Raw genomic sequence first — 22,885 nt, 5'->3', positions numbered from 1 at the left:
TGGGCACTTTAGGTCTATGTGGGACTCAGAGCTGGGAATACATTGTGGGCAGTGCTGATGACAGACTGACCTCATCTTTTCCTCTGGGCACTCTTCCGGGAACTCTGTGCAGAACATCTTGCTTCCATTAACTCGTTCTTCCCTCAGGGCATAGTATGACTGGCAGGGCAAATGCTGTGCACTTGCCAATAAAGCTTTAGTCTCTGGAGACTGTCTGAGCACCATAATTAGCATTAGCATCATTAGCCCTCACTCAAAGGTTTTTGCTTGGGAAAACGGGTCTCTTTGTTGCGTTTTTGTTGATTTTTTATAGTAAAAATTTTAATTTTTTGTACATTTATAATGAATTGTATAGAAATTTTAATAATTTCATTCTCAGAAGAAGACTTGTTTTATGTTTTGGTGATTGTTTCCCCAAATGCAGGTTAAAATTAATATGTAAAATCCTTAATCGCTTTGGAGTAGATTCCCAGTAGTAAAACAGCGCTTGCTGAAGGCCGGTATTATTCTGGGTTCTAGGTCAGTTAGAACACATTTCTGTGGTTCACTTGATGTCTGTCTTGAGACGTCTGTCTCACTATCTACTTGCATGTACCAGCGCGTCCTGTAGTTCCTCATTGGAGCTCTATTATCTGCAGTTCTTGGTATGGCCTCTCCCTGCCCCCATTTCTGTCCCTTGTCCCAAACTGCTGCCACATAGAGTCCTAGTACTCAGGGGATATTTGCAAAGTTATAAATTGGTAGCCTATAGCCAGAATTGGATCCCCAGATCTTTTACTTTTGCCAATATGTTGTTTTTAAAAGTTTGACTTATTTGACAAAACTTAAAAATGAGGAGATTCGTAGAGAACTCTGAGTATCCAGTTTCTTTGCATACATGTCCCTCCAGTTATGCAGGGCCTATGTTTCCCCAGGGCAGTGTGTTTTTGGAGTGGCCTAGAAAGGTCCTGAACCTTGGAGTTATCCTTGGGCCCCACCCTACCTAGCCTTTCATTCATTTGTTACTACTTGGTCTTGGGGAAGGAGGTGACTCTTGGTGCATAGGAAAAATAAAAGACAACAGGCCTAAGGAAAGCAGTGGTTTTCCATGGATATTTTGCTTCCTGTTCTTTTGCCTGCCTTCTGAGGGGAATTCCTTCCTAACTTGGTCCTAGCCTCTATAGAATCCTGCTTCTCTCAGTATGACACCTCTGAATATGTCCCCTGTGGTTGCAAGAGGGACAGTGTTGGAGTGTCACTGGGAAAAGCATACAGACTTTGGTGTCACAAGACCTGGATTTGAATCCCTGCTCTGCTTCTTATGGAGTTCAGTTTCCTTTTCAGTAAAAGGAGAGCTATAACTTATCTCCTGGGTTGATAGGAGTATTAAATGGGATTTTGTATATAGAACGTCATGCAGAAGGTAGGTACTCAAACAGTGGCACCTCCATTCCTCTCTTCTATCAAAACATGACTTTTCCTTCTCATGACCTTAAAGAAGTCTGGCTGAATTATTTGCCACTGTTCTCCTCTTCCTTTACACCCCTTTAAGCTTATAATAAAGCTAACTTTCTATTCCTTATAATTTCCAGTCTTTCCCAACTGTACACTTCAAATCGTTCCCTTTTCTTTTTGTAGCTGGACTGTATGTGGAATATAAGAATGATGGCAGGAGAATTTACTTTGTTTAGGAAATTATATAAGAAGGCATACCTTCTATCAGATCTCTAATTATATATATAGTTTTATGATAGAAACTACATTTGTTTTTATAGCAATCTGTTGAAACTGAGTATACACACCTTTCTTCCTCCATTGTATGTTTATAGAAGTAGAGCCAAGGTCAAAAGCTGGAAAATCATCAGCAGAAAAAATTGGTACTGGAAGAGAGACACTTCGCCTGAGATCAAAGGGTTCTGCCTCCATGGAAGACATGGTAGGTTATGTTTATTTAATTCCCATTCTTCTTGGAAATGTGTGTGGATGTTCATGTTTATTAGAGATGGAAATAAAGGTAAAGCCACAAAGTTAAACAAAATACCATATACCCTATTAAAGTATGGACTTTAATTCATTGCCTACCTAAACAATGTGAAAGTTACTGAAAGCATTTAAGAAGGAAATGTAGAAAATAGATACAAGAGAAGAAATTAGGATGTATAGCCAACTTCAGCTATCTATTTTTTATTATCAGCAGAAAATGTTTGCTAGAATCTGTAAACATCTAGACTGGCTCAAAAACTTAACCAAAATGCTCTGAGGGCCAAGAGAAAGTCTCTTGGCTATCTATAGTAGCAGTCATAGTTAAGATTTTTTTTTTTATAGTTAAGATTTTCATAGTGAAAGATATTCATGAACTCCAGTCTCCTCAGGTAAAACATTCTGTAGTCATCTTTGACTCTTCTCTTTCATGTTCCATGTCCCTTTCATTAACAAACCCTGGTGGGTCTACCTCCATCATAGACCAGAATCCAGCAACTTCTCACTATCTCTGCCCTCATCACTGTGGCCCAAGGCACCTACATCTTGTCCTGAATATTGCAGTCACTTGTATTTAGTCTTCCTGCGCTCACCCTTCCCTCTTTCCCTCTGTGCTCAGAACAATAGCCAGAATTTAAAAACACAAGTGGTTACTTTTTTGTCTACACTCTCCAGTGGTTTCCCATGCCACTCAAGATAAAAGCTAAAGTTCTCAGAGTGACGAACATGATCTGACTCTGCATCTCTTCTCTGATCTCATTTCCCACCACTCTCCTCTTGGCTCACGCTGCTTCAGCCACATGGGTCTCCTTGCTGTCCCTAAATACTTTGGATGTGTCACAACTCAGGGTCTCTGTACTGCTGTTCCCTCTATCTGAAAGCCTTGCCCATTTCAGGACATGGCTCTACTAACTTTTTCAGGTTTCTGTCCACAGATCACCTTATCTAAAAGGCCTTTGAGTATCTTGCATAACTAGCAATTCCTGCAACCCTTCCCCCTGCCCAATCTTGCTTACCATTAATTTTCTTTAAAGCATTAAGCACAATAGGACATATTGTATCTTTGTTTCTTGTCTGTTTAGTTCCTTTGCTCACATCTTGTTCACTGCTGTCACCCCAGCACCTAGAACAGTACCCAGCACATCAAAGGAATTCACGTCTTTGTTGAATTAATTAATAAATGATGCATTTAAACTTGAGAAGAATAGAGTTTTGTGATTGACTCAGTTTTTGAGTGAAAAATGCCAAAAGGGGAATAGAGAAACGGAGGGAGGAAAGGTAGAAGGAGAAAACAGTAGGGGTTAAGGGAGACAGGGTAAGGACTCAAGGTGGCAAGTGGTGGTCTGCTTAGCCAGTGAAGACAGTGGTGATGAAGCTGTCCTATAGGCAGAGGGGGCGTCAGGCCTGTGTCTGAGGCTAGGGAGTTCCTGTAGGCAGAGGGTACAATGCTACAGAGCGGGATCCCAGAGCTTATTGGGTGATGATGTCCAGGGTCAGTCATGGGGGTGGTTTGTTGGAACAGACACTCAAGGAACCATGAGGCTGAGGTGGTTTTGAATGTTTGAGTCAACCATTATGTTGTCAGCAGGGGAGAATCCAGAGGAGGACTCAGTTGCGTTCCTGGGTACTGGGTAGTTAAGTGAAGGGATTGACATGGAGGCAAGGAAGAGACCTAGGAGGACCAGAAGCGTTTTGCAAATGAGATATGAAGAGGTATGTGAAACGCTCAGGGCAGGGACATCCGGCCAATCTGAGTCTCTGCTTGCCTGGTGTCCTGCATACGCTGAGGCATGTTGCTGCGTGAATGAATAAACCTGCGTCGAAGAAAGGACTCTGGAGGAGAATGGAAGATCAGTGAGAGGGGGCTGGCAGTGGGGAGCCCGGAGAATGCCAACTGCTTCCCATTCCAGGCTGGGAGGAACAAATGGAAGATCTTAAAACCACTTACAGAGGTGGCAGAGGCGATGGGGAAAACTCCGTGTTCCTTCAGAAGGCGGGTCATTGAATAGTTAGTATAATTGATATGCGTACAGCACCTGCTATGTATAAGGTGCTAGGGTGAGAAAGGGAAGCTGAAGATCTCTCTGGGGAGGTAGGAAAGATTCATTTAAAGATAAACATCTAAAACACCATTCCTATTTGCATGGCCTGTTTCATTAAATAGGGTAAATGAAAGTAACTTGTAATAAAAGGAAAACGCTAGTTTGGTACTCATGTTAATTTTTTGCAAATGACTTATCATCTAAAGAATTTATAGATTCGAAACAAGTCACCCTCTTATAACCCAGCACAAATCCTGAAAACTGTGGAAGAATTCCACCTGCATATCTCATAAATTATTCAGTATATGTTTCTTGAGACAGACACAGTCCAGGTGCTGGTGATACAAAGATAAATAAAGACCTTGTTTCTCCTTTAAGGGGAAAGAGGTGTTGAAAGAAGCTTTTGAAAACCAGGGAATAGGTTTAATGTCACAGAGGAGGGCTCATCAGCTGCTGTCAGGGATGGGGGAAGAGAGAGAGGTGGGGAAATTTCCGTCCTGAAGAAATGATTGAGTTGATTAAAGATGGGGGGAAGAATGTTCTAGGCCTGAAACAATGATGGGCTTGGGGAACCTTGTGAGCGTCCATGGGATTGGAGTGTGGAGGGACCTGATGGGGCGTGAGAGACCTGGGTCAGAATGGGAAAGATCTTGGAAATGGGGGAGCCATTTAAGAATTATGAGGAGAGCAGCATGGTCAGTTTTGCATTTTAGAAAAATCCCTTGGTTCTAGCAGATGGATTGTTAAGCAGGGTGGATTTGAGGGGGGTGAAGATTGCAGGCAGGGAGAAAAATTAGAAAACTTCTGCAAATACCAAAAAATGAGAGCTGAACCCAGGCAATCAGAATGTGAGTGGAGAAGAGGTGATGAGCTCAAGAGCTATTTAGGAGGTAAAATGGTAACATATTGATGTTTGATTATGTATGCAAAGTACTGACGTTTGTTATGAAAACTTACACTATGGCTGGTTGGATACAAAGGTGGACATCCAAGTTTCTTTGCATAACCAACTTGCTTTATACAGCACATCCGAAATATACCATAAAGAAGGCAAGAGTGGTATATTGTACCTGTTACTGTTTTTAAGGCTTAGTTCATATAATTAAGAACATGAGAAAATTGTAATAAAATCCACAAGGAAATAAAAATTCACATTTATAATAAAAAATGCATATTTCTAATAAGTTTGGAGAACACAAAGCAACATGTATTTATAACAGTATTAAAAGTACTATGAATTTCTTACAAGCTAATCTTGAATTCTGCACTTGCACTGATAGTTGATTATTTCACATCTTTGGGTAATTTCTTTTTCAGCTAGGAAGCCATTTATTTTTATTTATTTATTTATTTTTTAAGATTTTATTTATTTTTTTGACAGACAGAGATCACAAACAGGCAGAGAGGCAGGCAGAGAGAGAGAGAGGAGGAAGCAGGCTCCCTGCTGAGCAGAGAGCCCGATGTGGGGCTTGATCCCAAAATCCTTGGATCATGACCTGAGCTGAAGGCAGAGGCTTTAACCCACTGAGCCACCCTGGCGCCCCTAGTTAGGAAGCCATTTATAACCAAGTGTTAAACTGAATGTAGAACCAGACTTTGCCAGCATTAAACCAAGATTTTCAAAGAATGATAAAATGCATCCAATTGTGCTTTTCACTGACACCTTTAGTAATAGTTTTAGGACGAACATAATTATTTTGGTACCATTAATACACAAAAATTACTTGAAAATTTTTGTTGGGGTGCCTGGGTGGCTCAGTTGGTTGGGCATCTGACTCTTGATTTCAGCTCTGGTCATGATCTCAGGGTCATGAGATCAAGCCCTTCATTGGGCTCCATGCTCAGTGAGGAGTCTGCTTGTCCCTTTACCTCCCCCTCAGGCCCTCTGCTTGCTGTCTCTCTCTCTTTCAAATAAATAAAATCTTAACAATAACAAAATGATTGTTTCATCATCTCATCCTTATAACATTTCTATTTTTTGTGTCTTTTTGTAATGTTTACAATATATTCATATAGTAATATGTATAGTTTATGAAAGATACATACTGTTAAAAAAAACAATTTAAGAAGGCGTGCCCGGCTGGCTCAGTCCATAGAGCATGTCGCTCTTCATCTTGGGGTTGTGAGTTCGAGCCCCACGTTGGGCATAAAGCTTACTTTAAAAAATAAACAAATACAATAGAATGTTATTAAAATTAAAAAGAATCCTTAAAGAAGACAATTTACGTGATACAAACAAACTTTATTCATGATGTGAATAGTCTTGGAGAATTGCAAAATGGGGTAGAAGGCAAGAAGTTTTGATAGGATAAAGATTAAAGAACAAGTGAGAGGAAAATAGAAAATATTTGACTGGCTGGGGCCACATAGTGGGTCTTACCTGGGGTGAGAAGTCCCAGAGCTTGCTTGTGTTTGTAGACTGGCCAACTGAATCATACTGTGTTTCTGATTAAGCAGAGCATTTATAGGGACAAAAAAGATAGATAACATGACACTTTGGACAGCGCAGATCCATCTTGGGCATAAAAGTGATTTCAACAATACAATAAAATTAAATAAAAGACAAATAATAAGAGTATGCATTCAGAAGTGTTCGAGTCACCTTGGGGTAAGCCATTGAAAGCTTCGGAGACCCTTCATCTGCAAGATGAAGGCCAAAGCTCTTTTCCTGGCACACAAGACCCCTTAAGACCTAGTCCTGTCTGGCTATACTCTTTTTTTTTTTTTTTTTAAAGATTTATTTATTTATTTGACAGACAGAGATCACAAGTAGGCAGAGAGGCAGGCAGAGAGAGAGGAGGAAGCAGGCTCCCTCCTGAGCAGAGAGCCTGATGTGGGGCTTGCTCCCAGGACCCTGAGACCATGACCTGAGCCGAAGTCAGAGGTTTTAACCTACTGAGCCACCCAGGTGCCCCCTGGCTATACTCTTTTTTTTTAAATTAATTAATTTATTTTCAGAAAAACAGTATTCATTATTTTTTCACCACACCCAGTGCTCCATGCAATCCGTGCCCTATAATACCCACCACCTGGTACCCCAACCTCCCACCCCCCCACCACTTCAAACCCCTCAGATTGTTTTTCAGAGTCCATAGTCTCTCATGGTTCACCTCCCCTTCCAATTTACCCCAACTCCCTTCTCCTCTCTAACACCCCTTGTCCTCCATGATATTTGTTATGCTCCACAAATAAGTGAATGATAATTGACTCTCTCTGCTTGACTTATTTCACTCAGCATAATCTCTTCTAGTCCCATCCATGTTGCTACAAAAGTTGGGTATTTATCCTTTCTGATGGAGGCATAATACTCCATAGTGTATATGGACCACATCTTCCTTATCCATTCGTCCGTTGAAGGGCATCTTGGTTCTTTCCATAGTTTGGCGACCGTGGCCATTGCTGCTATAAACATTGGGGTACAGATGGCCCTTCTTTTCACGACATCTGTATCTTTGGGGTAAATACCCAGGAGTGCAATTGCAGGGTCATAGGGAAGTTCAATTTTTAATTTCTTGAGGAATCTCCACACTGTTCTCCAAAGAGGCTGCACCAACTTGCATTCCCACCAACAGTGTAAGAGGGTTCCCCTTTCTCCACATCCTCTCCAACACATGCTGTTTCCTGTTTTGTTAATTTTGGCCATTCTAACTGGTGTAAGTTGATATCTCAATGTGGTTTTAATTTGAGTCTCCCTGAGGGCTAGTGATGATGAACATTTTTTCATGTGTCTGTACTCTTTATCAGACTCTGTGACCTCACATAGACATTGCATATCAATTGTAATACCTTTTTTTTTTTTTAAAAGATTTTGTTTTATTTTATTTCAAGATTGTATTTATTAATTTGACAGGGAGAGACACAGTGAGAGAGGGAACAGAAGCAGGGGTTGTGGGAGAAGCAAGCTTCCCACTGAGCAGGGAGCCAGATGTGGGGCTCAAACCCAGGATCCTGGGATCATGACCTGAGCTGAAGGCAGACACTTAACTGACTGAGCCACCCAGGCGCCCCTAAAGATTTTATTTTTAAGTGATCTCTATACCCACTGTGGGGCTTGAACTCACAATTCTGCTATCAAAAGTCACATGCTCCACCGACTGAGCCAGCCAGGCATTCCTGTTGTATACTTCTATTTGCAGCACCCTCTCCTGCTTATCTTCCACCAGTGTATCTTTGAAAAGAGTTTTTAAGTCCCCTTTCTCAAGTCTTCTGTGACTCTTAAGATATTTAAATTTACTTTGCCTGAGATAGCTCTTATATCCTTGAAAAATTTTTCCTTATTATTACATAGTTATTTATTTTCACAGATTTGTTAAGATATTTAAATTTACTTTGCCTGAGATGGCTCTTATATCCTTGAAAATGTTTTCCTTATTATTACATAGTTATTTATTTTCACAGATTTGTCTCCCTTTCTAGACTTGGAGACTCTGTTCTGGCTTTTCTTCTTTGAATCCATAACACTTAACACTAACAGTAAAAATAAGTATTTGCTGTATTGATTTGTATTGAGCTACAGAGCACACTGTAGATCTGTTTCCATCCAAATGAGCTGATGATGTATACAACCATGAACTGACTCCAAATCAGATTTTCCCTTACCCTTAGCCTTGACATTCAAGAGATTTCATGTAAAAATATCTCATTTCTCTTTTCTTTGATAAAGCCCTCCGAAACCAAGACAAAAGCAATTGAAAAGATTGATGATCTTCTTGAATTGTACATGGGAATTCAAGATATCGATTTAGGTAAGAAGATATTATTTTTTTTAAGTCTCTATATTTCTTAATTGAATTTAGTGCTTCTTTGTTTTGCTTGCATTTACACTCAGTGATCCTTTTCAAGGTAAATACTGGAAAGTGATGAGAAAATTGTAATGAAAATAAGGATATAAAACATAAAAGAATAATGAATAAAGACCTGGCCCTTACCCTTTTACTAGCTGCGAGTTAAATCTACTTTTCTAAACTTGTTTTTAATCTTAAAACTATAAACTATGATAATAGCCTTCAAAGCCTTGTTTTATGGATTTAAAAGTTACAGTATGAACAGATTTTGTAAATGACACATTTGGAATGTATTTGATACATCAGATCTACATTGATTAAATCATATGTTATGATATTGTGTGCACTTAATAGGATTACTGAGAGTCTGTGAGCAATAAATCAGAAAGAGGAAGAGAAAGGACTCAGCTGGTGTGTGACTGATCAGGGGAGTTGAGAAGTTGAATTGATGGGTATTTCTTATGTGGTCCTTAGGATATCAGGGTCTTGATTTATCAACTGCAGGTAACAAAATAGTAACAACAAACTGAATTCCAACTGACTTACAGGATAAAAGAGGGGAAATGTTTTGGTTCTTATACCTGAAAACTTCAGAGGTAGATCCTGGCTTCCAAAATGGCTAGATCCAGAGTTTTCATGCTATCACAGGATGTGGCTTCCCTTCTTTCCATTTAGGCTGCATTTTAGGCTCACTAGTATCCCTTGGCACCTTCAGACCCTCCCTCTTGGAGTCAAAATGATGGCAATGGTTCCATCCTCTACACCTTAGTGTCAAGCCTTTTCCAAGTCATTCAAACAAAATGCTTAGGATTGACCCTGACTGGTCTGATAGGCTCACTGAGGTGGTAGTGGTGGGGGTGATGCTTAGGTCTGGGTCAGATGCTCTCCTTCTGGAGCTGAGAGTGACTGAAATCCTAGGGCTGAGCTGGTGAAAAGTCCTGGCCCCTCCCATGTAGAAGCCAGAAGAAAGTGCCCTTGAGAAGGGCAGAGGGATGCTGGGTGGTAAAACAGTAACTGTGCCCTGGGGTGGGCTTCGTGTCTGCATGCACCCATGTGTGCATGGAGTATGTTTGTGTGTACCAGGTACTTCATCCATTTTTTTAAGCCGAACACTTGGACTGTTCTGTTTCCCCTGCTACCAGGTGTAAGGAATTTTACTTTAGCTCAGGTAGACTATTTGAAACTCATTATTCCACTTCTTCCATTCATTCTTACTTTTTTCTTATAGAGTCTGTTCTTATGTTTTTCTTACCTTTCTGAACTTTGAAAATAAAATTTCTATGGTGGATATACAGACGCTGTCTGTAATTGAAGAAATATTGATGCTCTTTTTTCTAATTCCTTGATTCAAAGTATAAAATTTGTATATAATAGGTACTTGCTCCACACAGACAAGAAGTTAAAGCTGAGATTATCCTGTAGAAAGACAGCATCTCTGGCGAGGATGCGGAGAAAGGGGAACCCTCCTACACTGTTTGTGGGAATACAAGCTGGTGCAACCACTCTGGAAAACAGCATGGAGGTTCCTCAAAATGTTGAAAATAGAACTACCCTATGACCCAGCAATTGCACTACTGGGAATTTACCCTAAAGATACAAACGTAGTGATCCGAAGGGGCACGTGCACCTGAATGTTTATAGCAGCAATGTCAATGTCAAGATTTCATTTCTTTTGATGGCTGCATAGTATTCCATTGTGTATATATGCCACATCTTCTTTATCCATTCATCTGTTGATGGACATCTAGGTTCTTTCCATAGTTTGGCTATGACATAGTATGACTTTGCTGCTATAAACATTCGGGTGCACATGCCCCTTCGGATCACTACATTTCTATCTTTAGGGTAAATACCCAGTAGTGCAATTGCTGGGTCATAGGATAGCTCTATTTTCAAATTTTTTGAGGAACCTCCATGCTGGGAGAACCACACTTTTCAAAGGGTGGAATTTAAAATAGTCTTTAGAACTTAATTTTGGGTATAGGCCTTATAGTTAATTAAGTATAAATTTGAAATAGTTAAATAAATTAATTTTGTTCTTTTGTTATTAAATTTATATGCGTGTACAATAGGGTGGCTGGGTGGCTCCATTGTTAAGGGTCTGCCTTCAGCTCAGGTCATGAGCCGAAGGACATATCCAGTGGGATATGTCTCCATCGGATGTCCCCATCGGGCTCCCTGCTCAGCAGGAAGCCTGCTTCTCCCTCTCCCACCTCCCCTGCTTGTGTTCCTTCTCTTGCTGTCTCTCTGTCAATTAAATACATGAATAGAATCTTAAAAAAAATAAATATGTATAAGTATACATGGAAGAACAATGGACAGTGGAGTAATTCTAGGTGAATTAAGGAACAGGTGTTTAAGAATCCATTTATTTCACTTTGACAAATTCAGGGCACTAAACATTCCTCACAAATTCCTTGTAAATTAACTTGTAATCCCACTGTAAAGTTAATTAATCATCTGTAGCAAGTTCCTCCAATGACATGGAAAGTCATTATCATTGTACATGATTAGCAATGTGATCAGTCATCTAGGGAGGTAAAGTTTAAGGAAAGTAATTATTTGAAGAATGTCAACCATTGTTAAATTAGGAATTTCTGTCATTCAGATCTGATTAGCATGAAATAGAAATCACAAATGTGGTACTGATTCAATAGAGAAATGAATATATTTGCTTGTTTTTGTTCTGTGTTCTTAACTGTCAGAAATGTTAAGTCTTAAGGCAAATTGTAGCCACATCATGTTATTCCAGAGTTGTTAATATAAATTTACATTAAAAAGTGAGAAAGGTAATCTGCAATAAAATGACCAAAACCAAAACACTATCTTCACAAAGCTTTGGGATGTATTTACCACTTGAAAATGGAAAATAATTGAAATGAGTTTAGGAAGAAACCCTGCAGATGACAGGGCTTTATTTGGTTGTAGAGCTAGGCTGTGAACTGACTTTTCTACTGACCCAATGCCAACATGTGTTGCCTTGGAATGTTATCCATGGTGGGAGAAAAATGGATTCTGGAAGATTCTGAGTCCTGTAGCATATTTTAGGAGATTGAGGTAACTTAATGAAAAAGTTGTATCCTATAAGTTTTCTTATGAATATTTAAGACAATTGTGTTAATTATATATTGAACTATACTATGTCCTGATGATACCAGCTTAGGAGTTTGGAGCTCATCCTAGCCATGTCAGAATTTTAGGATTTCTAATTTATTAAGAGGTCATAAATGTGTGGAAAAGAAATTTGAACGATAGATTCTAAGTTATTTTTTCTTATAAAATCTTTTTTAGCTCCTTTAAAAAATACAATGATATTTTAATAGAGATAATTATATTTCTTCTTAGGATGATTTCCTTTCTTCTGTGAATTCAAAACAGTGAATACTGTAGAAAGTCATCCATCTTAGGTAAAGCCAATGATTTTGGAAATAGGTTTTCACTAACAAAAAACCATATTCAACATTGGTCATGTTTTTATTATTTTTATTTTTATTTTTATTTTTTTAAGATTTATTTATTTATTTATTTATTTATTTGACAGACAGAGATCACAAGTAGGCAGAGAGGCAGGCAGAGAGAGAGGAGGAAGCAGGCTCCCTGCTGAGCAGAGAGCCCGACGTGGGACTCGATCCCAGGACCCTGAGATCATGACCTGAGCCGAAGGCAGCGGCTTAACCCACTGAGCCACCCAGGCGCCCCTGGTCATGTTTTTAATGTTTGATTCCTGTCTGAGTTCCTTGAAATGGAACACTTATTTAACATTTATTTCACATTTATTTCCCACAGACTTTTCATAAAGACCTCCCGTAGGAGGTACAACTATAGATTTAATGGTTAACAGTGTTTAGGACTAATCTTTATTCAGTCCTGCTATGTGTCATTTTATAGATTTGAAAACAGATTCAGAGACGTTTGGTTACTTGTCCAAAGTCAGCTAACAAATTAAAAGCTGAGATTCAATTCTGGAATTTTTTTATGCCAAGATTTTTCATCTGCAGTAGTATCTTATGTTTAAAAGTTCAGTTTAGGTATTTAAAAACTTAGTGGGAAGTATGGATTGCCCTATATCACAACAATAAATTTGTTGTTAATAAATGATGTGGAAGTTCAGTTGTGGAAATGATACAAAGGTATTTTCAAAATGGCCAGTAGAGGTCAGCACTTAGTTGCTGTATGTGATACAACAATTCTATCCTTTCAGGGGATCCCCCCCCCCATTGCATTTAGGTGTTAAATATTATTGCAGTGTATTGCAGATCCATTATAGGTGAAAAGTATTTTAGTAGCTATCATATTAATGTGATATGACTTAATAAAAAGTGCTTCTTTTTGCTAAAAGCTTCATTTTGCTTTTCTCTTAAAGATACAGTTTTTTAAAAGATACAGTTTTAATAAAAAAAAGATAAAATTATACCTGTTTACTTCTCTTTTAAGAATTTTCAAAATATGTGTCTATACTTAATTTTTTAAAAAATTTTATTTATTTATTTGACAGAGATCACAAGTAGTCAGAGAGGCAGGCGGGGGGTAGGGGAAGCAGGCTCACTGCTGAGCAGAGAGCCCGATGCAGGGCTCGATCCCGGGACCCTGAGATCATGACCTGAGCCAAAGGCAGAGGCTTTAATCCACTGAGCCACCCAGGCGCCCCTATACTTTATTCATTAGGAAAAATTTGTGCATGTTTTAATGCATGCTCCATTCTTAATTTCTTTGAAAATTCATATAGCAAATTACTGTATTTTAAAAGATTTATGGGACACTTTGTTACATATATATTTCTAACACCTTAATGAAGCTGCCTAATTGATATTTTGGTTACTTTTACCCGACCTAATTGATAATTTTGTTAATTACTTGTTCTAACACTTCATTAAGGTGTTAGAAATACATATGTAACACAGTGTCCCAAGGAACTACTGACATTTTAGTTCCTTGAGGGCAGATACTGTACTGCTTTTAATCTCAGCTCCTACTACAGTACTCCTAGAGTAAATATTTGGTAAATGTTTATTAATGGACTGTGTAGAGGCACAAATATAGTGAATTCACTGGGAGTATGAATCCTAACTTCATAAGTTTGAAACTTTAGCTTTTGGGCACATTATTAAATTCAAACCTTAATTTCCACATATTTTTAAAAGAGGTGTAATAAAAACCTTAGAGGGTTTCCAACACACTAAATTAAATAATATGTATAAAGTTCCTGTTACATCATAAATAATAGGTGCAGCTATTATTATTTTTAGCATTGATCACTAATAATAATAATTATTATTATTATTATTTTTAAAGATTTTATTTATTTATTTGACAGAGAGAAATCACAAGTAGATGGAGAGGCAGGCAGAGAGAGAGAGAGAGGGAAGCAGGCTCCCCGCTGAGCAGAGCGCCCGATGCGGGACTCGATCCCAGGACCCTGAGATCATGACCTGAGCCGAAGGCAGCAGCTTAACCCACTGAGCCACCCAGGCGCCCCTGATCACTAATAATTATTACTAGTACTAATGGTAGTGGTAATAGAGGTAGGACTGTATCCCTGGAGGTCTGACCAACTCTGGGACTGTGTTTAGTGTGGAAGTTTTACTTTTCTGCTGTGCCAGCATGAGCGCATAGTGAGATTACAGAGTTTGGATTGTGGTTGGAGGTTGTGGTATGGGCCCCTTAGACCATCATTTTTCTCATTTTGTAACTGAGGAACCTAAGGAACCCAAGCCAGAGATTTCAAGTCAGAGTAGGCAAGGTCCAGAATATATCATTCCTGGCCTCAGTGCACTAGACAATGCTGCTGAGCTTCCCGAGGTACCAAACATTCTTCTTCTTCTTCTTCTTCTTCTTCTTCTTCTTCTTCTTCTTCCTTCTTCCCTCTTCCCTCTTCCCTCTTCCCTCTTCCCTCTTCCCTTTCTTCCTTCTTCTCTCTTCCTCTTTTTTTTTTTTTTTTAATTTTAAGATATTTATTTGAGAGCACACAAGCAGGGACAGAGGGAGAGGGAGAAGCAGACTTCCCACTGAGCAGGGAGCCTGATGCGGGGCTTGATCTCAGGACCCTGAGATCATGACCTAAGCTGAAGGCAGATGCTTAGCTGACTGAGCCACCTAGGTGCCCCTATTTATTTATTATTTTAGAGAACAAGTACAGAGGGAGAGAGAGACAGAGGGACAGAGGGAGAGAGAGAGAAAGCATCTCAAGCAGACCCCCCTCTGAGCATGGAGCCTGTCTTAGGGACTTGATGCCATGACCCTGAGATCATGACCTGAGCCAAAATCAAGAGTCAGATGCTGAACCAATTGAGCCACCCAGGTGCCCCTAGGATGTGAACATTTTTGAGGATTTTAACTGTACTTGTCAAATTGTTTTTCAGAAGCTAAGTTTATGAATTGAGCCTGTATGTATCTGAATGTTTGCTTCACTATATCCTGGCTAGCAACGGCATGCCATAGAAAACATATCTAAAAGTTGCAGTAAACCTGGCCAAACGTTTTGGCTGGAGCTGAACTGAAGTCTTCTTCCTCTTTGAAGTATTTGTTTCTAGACTGAAAATGAATGCAAAAGCTTTTGGGTCAGGGCTGGGGCCAGAGGCAGAATAAGAGAGAGAGAGAGAGAGAGAGAGAGAGAGAGAGAATGATGAGAAAGAATCAATTCCTCCTCACTCATAACTGCTTTTTACAAGTATTTTTAAGGCAGGGCACCTGGGTGGGCTCAGTGGGTTAAGCCTCTGCCTTCTGCTCAGGTCATGATCTCAGCGTGGTGAGGTCGAGCCCTGCATCAGGCTCTGTTCGGCGGGGAGCCTGCTTCCCCCTCTCTCTCTGCCTGCCTCTCTGCTTACTTGTGATCTCTCTCTCTCTGTCAAATAAATAAATAAAGTCTTTAAAAAAAAATAAAAGTATTTTTAAGGCAATCTTAAACATTGAAAAAGGTTATAAGTATAGCACAAAGACTTTTTTTTCTCCTTGAACATGGGAATAAATGAACAATATTTATTACCCCCAAATACTTTAGTACATATTTCTCATGAACAAATATATTCTCCTAGCTAAGCACAGTATAAGCAAGAATCATGAAATTAGCATTGATATATTACTATCCCCTATTAATCATGTGTTATGTTTCACTAAATGCATTAACATCCCTTATAGCAGAAGTGCATGTTCAAAATATAGGTTAGTTTTATTTATATCAATTTGGAACAGTTTCCCACTCTCAATTTTAATGATCTTGATGCTTTTGGAGGGTACAAGTTGTTATTTTATAGAATGTTCCTCAATTCTGGCTTGCCTGATTTTTTTTTTTTTTTTGGAATTATGTTTATGTCATACCTCTTGCAAAAATATCTAATGTGATCTTCATTCTTTTCATTTACATTTTACCAGGAGGCATAGGATTTGGTTTGTTCTATTTCTGATATTGTTCATGTTGATGGCTTAAAGTGGTGTTTGCTAATTGTCTCCATTATAAAGTTATTCTCCGTAATAAGTATTTGGTGGAGAGATACTTTGAAACTATGTAAATATCCTGTTCTTCATGATCCTACCTTCGTTCCTTCCTTCTGTCCATTTGTTAGCCATTTCTTTGAGCCACATCTCCTCCTTTCCCTTTGGCCTGTGTTAGTACAGAGCTGTTTGAGACAAGGCACAGTTTTTATTTTTATTTTTTATTATTTTTTTAAAGATTTATTTAATTTATTTGACAGAGATCACAAGTAGGCAGAGAGGCAGGCAGAGAGAGAGGGAGGAAGCGGGCTTCCTGCTGAGCAGAGAGCCCGATGCGGGGCTCGATCCCAGGACCTGAGATCATGACCTGAGCCGAAGGCAGAGGCTTAACCCACTGAGCCACCCAGGCGCCCCAAGGCACAGTTTTTAAATGCTTTTAAGAGCCCTAGTGGATTTTAGCTTAAAGACCAGACCTCTTGGTTCATTGAGAGAATTCCTACAAGTGTTGAATTGTTTAGCCTTAACCTGGGAGGAACGGAGATGCTGAGATTGGGTGGTTGTTCTTTTTTTTTTTTAACCTAGAGTTTCTTCATCCAAGTTCTAAATCACATCCACACTGTCTCTTTCCAGTTGCTTATAAGGGGCTGAGAAAAAAAAGCTCAGCCTCATGGGCTCCCAGCCAGTTGGGGCAGGTCCCGTGAGAATGTGCACTCTTGAAGTTGCTGGTTCCCCAGATGTAAGAACCGGGCCTAGGCATTTACTAGAAAAACAGAACACAGGTGCCACATTCACTTTCTATCTCAAACTAGAAAGGGGCTCAGGAAAAGTTAGCTTGATTCCATTAGTAGACCAATACCTTCTTCTTCACCCTAGCTTGATTTTCCCATTGCGAACTGTTATCCTTCGTCTTTGTTCTTTGGAGGGACAGGGAGTACTGGGTTCCATTATAGTTGGCAGTGGGGTACTGGTAGAGGGGGCAGAGAGAGCTAGTGACTGTGGGCAGGTGGAAGAGGGATGCCGTACCCTGACTTTCCTGGCAGGGTTATCCACAGGGTTTCCTTTCTGGAGGAATACCAGTAGTTCTTGACTGGTGGGCTTCAAGGTGGAGGAGAGGCCAGGGGTGACCAATCTGGGTGCAGTGGACAAACTGTTTAAATGCTTCCCTGACAGATGTTAGTATATTAGTATGTTACTGTTAGTATGTTGTTAGTATGTTACTGTTATAACTTGTGCTAGAAACAGATCTATGCATGTAACACTGAGAAAGTAATTTTTCTGGTGCCATTTTTGTCAGTTCTCTGATATCATCTCATGTATCATTAATTTTTAAAAATTGTTTTTGATAGCTACCACAATGTTTGAAGCTGGAAAGGACAAAGGTAATCCAGATGAATTTGCTGTGGCACTTGACGAAACTCTTGGAGACTTTGCGTTCCCAGATGAATTTGTCTTTGATGTTTGGGGAGTCATTGGTGATGCGAAACGAGAATGACGATGACATGGATGATCCGTCTCTGGAGAAATGAACATTCTTTTAAAAAATATCCACAGGATCTTATTTTTAGGCACTGTTACAGACTCTGGTTTGGTCTGATGTATATGGAATACATTCTTTGAAATACACTTTTGGTTTCTGGGTACCTTTTAATGTGGTTCCAGATGTGGTATGCTTAAAATAAATCACCTAAAATATGATCAATTTTAATATTCATTCAAGAGTCTTTTTAAAGTAAGTTTTAGGAAGTATTTCTAGAGAGGATTTTGCTCCCCATAAACGTCTGTGTTTTCTTTTCTACCCACATGCAAATAGCTGATTGCAATAGCTCTGTAGCTCTTTTTAAAAATCTTAATGCAGGGAAATTGGGATTAGAGTATGATTTGCCTCCGAGCATCTTCATTTTTGTTATACCAGCCTGATCTAGGTGTGTTCAGGAAGTGAAGTGTGAATTATGCCCTCTCTGGGTCTAGAAAGCGTTTTTTTTTTTTTTAAATCCACTGAGTAAGGGGAGAAAGATTCCTACAATCTCTTGATATCTGTGGCCTTCTTTCTTCTTAAAGCAAGGACTGATTTACTTATTTATTTTTTTGGTTCTTTGTAATTGCTCCTTTTTAAAAACTTGTTAAAATCTATTATACTGTGTATGTGTTTGCTTGCGTGGAAGAAGGGGGAAAAGGCAGATAGGGTAGAAAGCACTTAAATTTGATTTTTTTAAAAAGCAGTTCTTAAAGCATTCTTTTTCCACTCATACCCACTTTTATGTTATGCTTCATAAGCACTCCAGGGAAGGTTTTTACAGTCTTTGTAGAACTTTTCTTTTGAAAGATATTTACTCAGAAAATAACTGTGTTTGAGAACTTTTTTTTTTTTTTTTTTTGGGTGAAAGAGCAACGTTTTAAGCCCCCTAAACTTTAGCGGAGATGCTATCAGAAATCGATTTCCCCCAGTGGAAAAAAAGGAGGACGGAGGAATTGAGAAAATATATTAGTCTATTATTTTAGAGTTCTAACATACTTTCTCTAAAACCTTACATTATTGAGAAAATTGAGGGCAAATGACTGTCTTATCACTCTTACGTGACATTTTATGGCTGTCAGAGAATGGAAATGAATGGTTTCAGCATAGATCATTTAATAAGGCAGAGCATGGTGTGACCAAGCATTCTCCTAAAGTGTTAGGTGGAAAATGTTGTGTGCTGCCATGGTAATCAGAAATAATGACCCATGAGGGCTGTAGTCCAGGAGATCAGAAGTAGTTCCCTTTTCATGGTGAGTTAATGCTTCGGTAACTGTTGTTTTCCTGTGCAACTTTACTTTTGCTAACATCCACTCCTCTTTCACAGAAGTTTAATGCTTTGAAGCGGATACTCTTTGTCTCATTAATCTGAGTCCTGTACAGAAGCCCTGTTTTAGTCATTAATGTGTAACTAAAGGAGTTAGAACATGGATTGTCTTAATGCGCTTGCCCATCATTTGAAAATGGGACCTAACTCGGGCTGTAATTTGTTGTTATTCGTTTCATGGATTTCTTTGAGAGCTCTCCAAATATCTATTAATTATTTTTTAAAAAATTATTTTTAATTTTTGATTTTAATTTCTATTTTTAAGATATCTACTGATTCTTAATACCTCCTCTCTTAGGAGGACACCCAAAGAGTGGATATTTCTGAAGATGAGAAAGTTGAGACCCATAGAAGCACTTTAGTTTAACAAAAAAAAATTTCCTAACTAGATGTTAAATTTGAAATGAAGAGTCATTGTTTATTGTTGATGAATGTCTTTTTCCTCCTTCATTTTTGGGCATGCAGGATTCTGGGCACACGGATTCTATGTGATTTATGGTATCTCATATTCACAAAGTGAACTGTGCTCACCATGATTTTTCTAGAATCTCAACATGTAAGGTACCAGTGTCCATGTACAGTGGTAACTCTGCTTCCCTGTTAGGGTTAAATGGTAGTTATCATCATTCAGGGCTTCAGCTGGGCACAGGTTCTTTAATCCTAATAGGTTTTTCCTTGAAATGTCTTTCTCTCTCACCTCTGTTGCTAAGCTGATAACAAGGTCAGTTTCTTTGTATTATTTTGTTCCCCTCCCTGAAAATATATCTGTTTGTGAACTTCCTGCCGTTCGGTAACTCTCGGTGCACAAAAAGAACAAGGTCTCATTTTAGTTGTCACCGTCTACAGTGTGGGTTACCCTTCTACCCTTCTGCTACAAGGAGACAAGACTATTTTCTTTTTTCATTAAACATGCTATTTCATTGATACCAGTAAAACATTTCCAGAAGGCCTCTGTTGTTTTATTTTGTTATTTGTTATTTTTATTTGTTAGAGCAAGACTATTTTATTTTTGATTTCCCTCCATGCAAAATTGCATTTTTCAGGGGCAACTAAGAGCACACTGTGTGTTCTCTGCGGCACAGTATGTAGGTGGGGACCGATCGTTGGGCTCAATGGGGCCTTGAACATAACTTGCTCCTGATCAAGTATACACATTCTGGTAATTCCAAATAAGTATATTTTGGGTTTCTGTGATGTTTCAAAAATGTATAATTACATGAGGTGAAACTTCTTCAGAATTCAATTATAAAAGCACTAATCCGTTAACCTCTACTTAGGGCCTCTGTATCCAATATTGTAATGTTAACAGGTAATTAAAGATAACTTACTTTTTCCAAATGACTATTTTGCTGTGTTTCCCCCATATCTTTAACAAATAGAGATTTTTTCCAAGTAAAGCACACTTTCTTTAGGTCCACATTATTGCTCGACCTTCATCAAGTCTAGAGAAAGCCTTCCTGGCATCCTTTCTCTAGCAGAGCTGCAAAATGAATGTCATCTGCAAGTAGAGTTTTCAAAATAATGGTTCTTCTAAATAGGGCACAGTTCTCTGCCAAAGATGTAACAGATCGATCATATAATGACCCTTTCACCCTCTGATACAACTAGCAATATATGAATACTGATAGCATTGTTATTATTTTGGTGGAAGTAATGGGTTAGAAGGACCGTTCGGTGTTCTACCTAAGCTATGAGTGAATAAAAAGGAGATGCTGTTCAGCATCTAAAGCTGAACTAATGCAAGAACTAATGCTTTGTGTAAAATGTACATTTATTATCTTCTTGATACAGATTGAAAGGGACATCAGAGTAATTACAAGTCCTTACGCATGTCATGGTTATAAAATGTTTCTAAGATTTTGAAGTGTACAAATGGCACAGCCTGTCCCCACCTTTTACCTGAAAACCTAGTTCTAAGAAAAGATTCATGGTTATTATCTGCTGGGAGGGTGAAAATCGCATATGACATCCTTATCTCAATTTGAGATATTAAGCTTCTATAAAACTTAAGTATAGCCACAGATATTTTTTAAAGCCATAACAAAAAGAAAACAAATTTTCTAATAGTTTTAAATATTTTATATTTTGAACTATTTGTGTCATGCACTGGTATAGACTCTATGCAGATAAAATATTCTGTTTTGGGAGGAAAAAAACTTCTGTCTTTTGTAAAAATCATAGCATATACTTTAAAATGTTTTTGAGATTGAATTTTGGAAATTTATTAATTTGCAAAATTATAACATATTTTATTTAAAACATTACTGTTTATCTACTTATAGATTGTACAGATGTTTATGTATTGATCAAACAGTGAATTATTATAGAGGCATAATTTATAATATTTAAAATATAGCTCCTTAAAATAACCTTTTCATGAAAAAATGATGAATGTTTTTATGAAAAAAATATTAGAGGTTTTAAATGTTTGACTTTTTAGTTTTATTTAAATAAATGATTTACAGATAACACAAGTAAATGTCTAGGTCTTTTTTTTTTATTTTTGAAGATTTTTTATTAGAGAGAGTGCGCACTCGCACCGAATGGGGGAGGGGCAGGAGGAGAGGGAGTAGTAGATTCCCTGTTGAGCAGGGACCCAGACATGGGGCTCAATCCCAGGACCCTGGTATTATGACCTGAGCTGAAGGCAGATGCTTACCTGACTGGGCCACCCAGGTGCCTGGACCTTTATGTTTTTAATACATTTTCGTATTATTTTTCTCAGTGTATTTCATATGAGTATAATACCTAAGGTCTCTTAGTTTTAAAACCCCAAAATTAAGTGTTTTGATTCAGTAAAAATATATGAGCTACGTACTGCCAGAATACTCTAAGGTAAAATAGTCATAAGTTGTTTCTGTTTATAAAGTAGAGTTTTACCCGGGGTGACACTTTCTTCTTTATTCAACCAATTTTATGGCAGTAGTTTCCAAACAATAGCATAAGTAGAAGAAATACCAGCCTGTAGCTCTTAGGTGGTTATGCCTTTTGGATTCATTTCTCCTTGATGCATTTTGAAGGCTCTCTTAGAGCTGTTAGAAATCCTTAAAAATATACTAATTCCAACTGTTGGGAGGTGGGGTCCAGAAATGGGCATTTTGACCTATCCTCCAGATGATTCCAAAGGAAGTGAATCCTAGACCTTTGCTTTGAGATCCTTGACAATCAGGACCAGCACTGGGTAGGAACAACAGACATGACTTCAAGAACTCAGCATCTGTCAAGATAGAGATTTCATAGAGCTCTCCAAGAGGATTAGGTAAGTGCTAAAATGGATGTAAAATTGTATGGGAAGAAGCTATCTATGGCAGTAAGATTTCTTTTAATTTCACCAAGTGGGTGATTTTCTAAATGTAAATTGGTATGCTAGAGAACTTTAGACTAACCAATTGGTACACTATGGATTAATCCACATGATAGTTTTGTCTTTGTTTATATGTAATATCTGATGCTTACCAGTGATATAATAATAAATAAAATAAAATAAAATAAATATTGGCTCTTTATCTTGCCCTTATTAGGAATTCTCTTCTAGTTTTGTAGATAAAGATCCTCTTAGACACGGTTTTTAGAGTGGAATTGACATGCATGATGACTGATCTCTCTCAATGGGAGTAACCTGTGGTTATGCTGTGGTTTTGATCATGGAGAAACTAAGCTTATAAAAATGCTGCTTGTAGTCTCCTTTTGTGGATTTTTCTCTTAGGTTCCTTCATGTAGGGGGTAGAGTGAATATGATTCAGGCTTCATTATCTTATGTGTCACCTAAAAATATGTTGGGAATAATATTTATGATTAAGACAATTGTAGATCCAATGAATGAGTTTAGCTT

At 38.4% G+C, this 22,885-nt stretch overlaps 1 protein-coding gene across 1 annotated transcript in view; it reads left to right on the top strand.

The window, feature by feature from the left end:
* GIPC2 (GIPC PDZ domain containing family member 2) overlaps positions 1 to 19,132 on the top strand; it is an 82,828-nt gene extending 63,696 nt beyond the window's left edge. The window contains exons 4-6 of the mRNA XM_032302201.1: positions 1,809 to 1,915; positions 8,665 to 8,746; positions 17,560 to 19,132. Of these exons, the coding sequence (XP_032158092.1) occupies positions 1,809 to 1,915; positions 8,665 to 8,746; positions 17,560 to 17,705 (335 nt within the window). The 3' untranslated portion in view covers positions 17,706 to 19,132. The remainder of the gene's footprint in view (positions 1 to 1,808; positions 1,916 to 8,664; positions 8,747 to 17,559) is intronic.
* The last annotated feature ends 3,753 nt before the right edge of the window (positions 19,133 to 22,885 follow it).

The sequence above is a fragment of the Mustela erminea genome, chromosome 10 (assembly GCF_009829155.1).
Source record: "Mustela erminea isolate mMusErm1 chromosome 10, mMusErm1.Pri, whole genome shotgun sequence".
In the NCBI taxonomy this organism is placed as follows: domain Eukaryota; kingdom Metazoa; phylum Chordata; class Mammalia; order Carnivora; family Mustelidae; genus Mustela; species Mustela erminea.
Note: the sequence above shows the minus strand (reverse complement) of the source record. Positions and strands in the feature narration are given on the sequence as shown.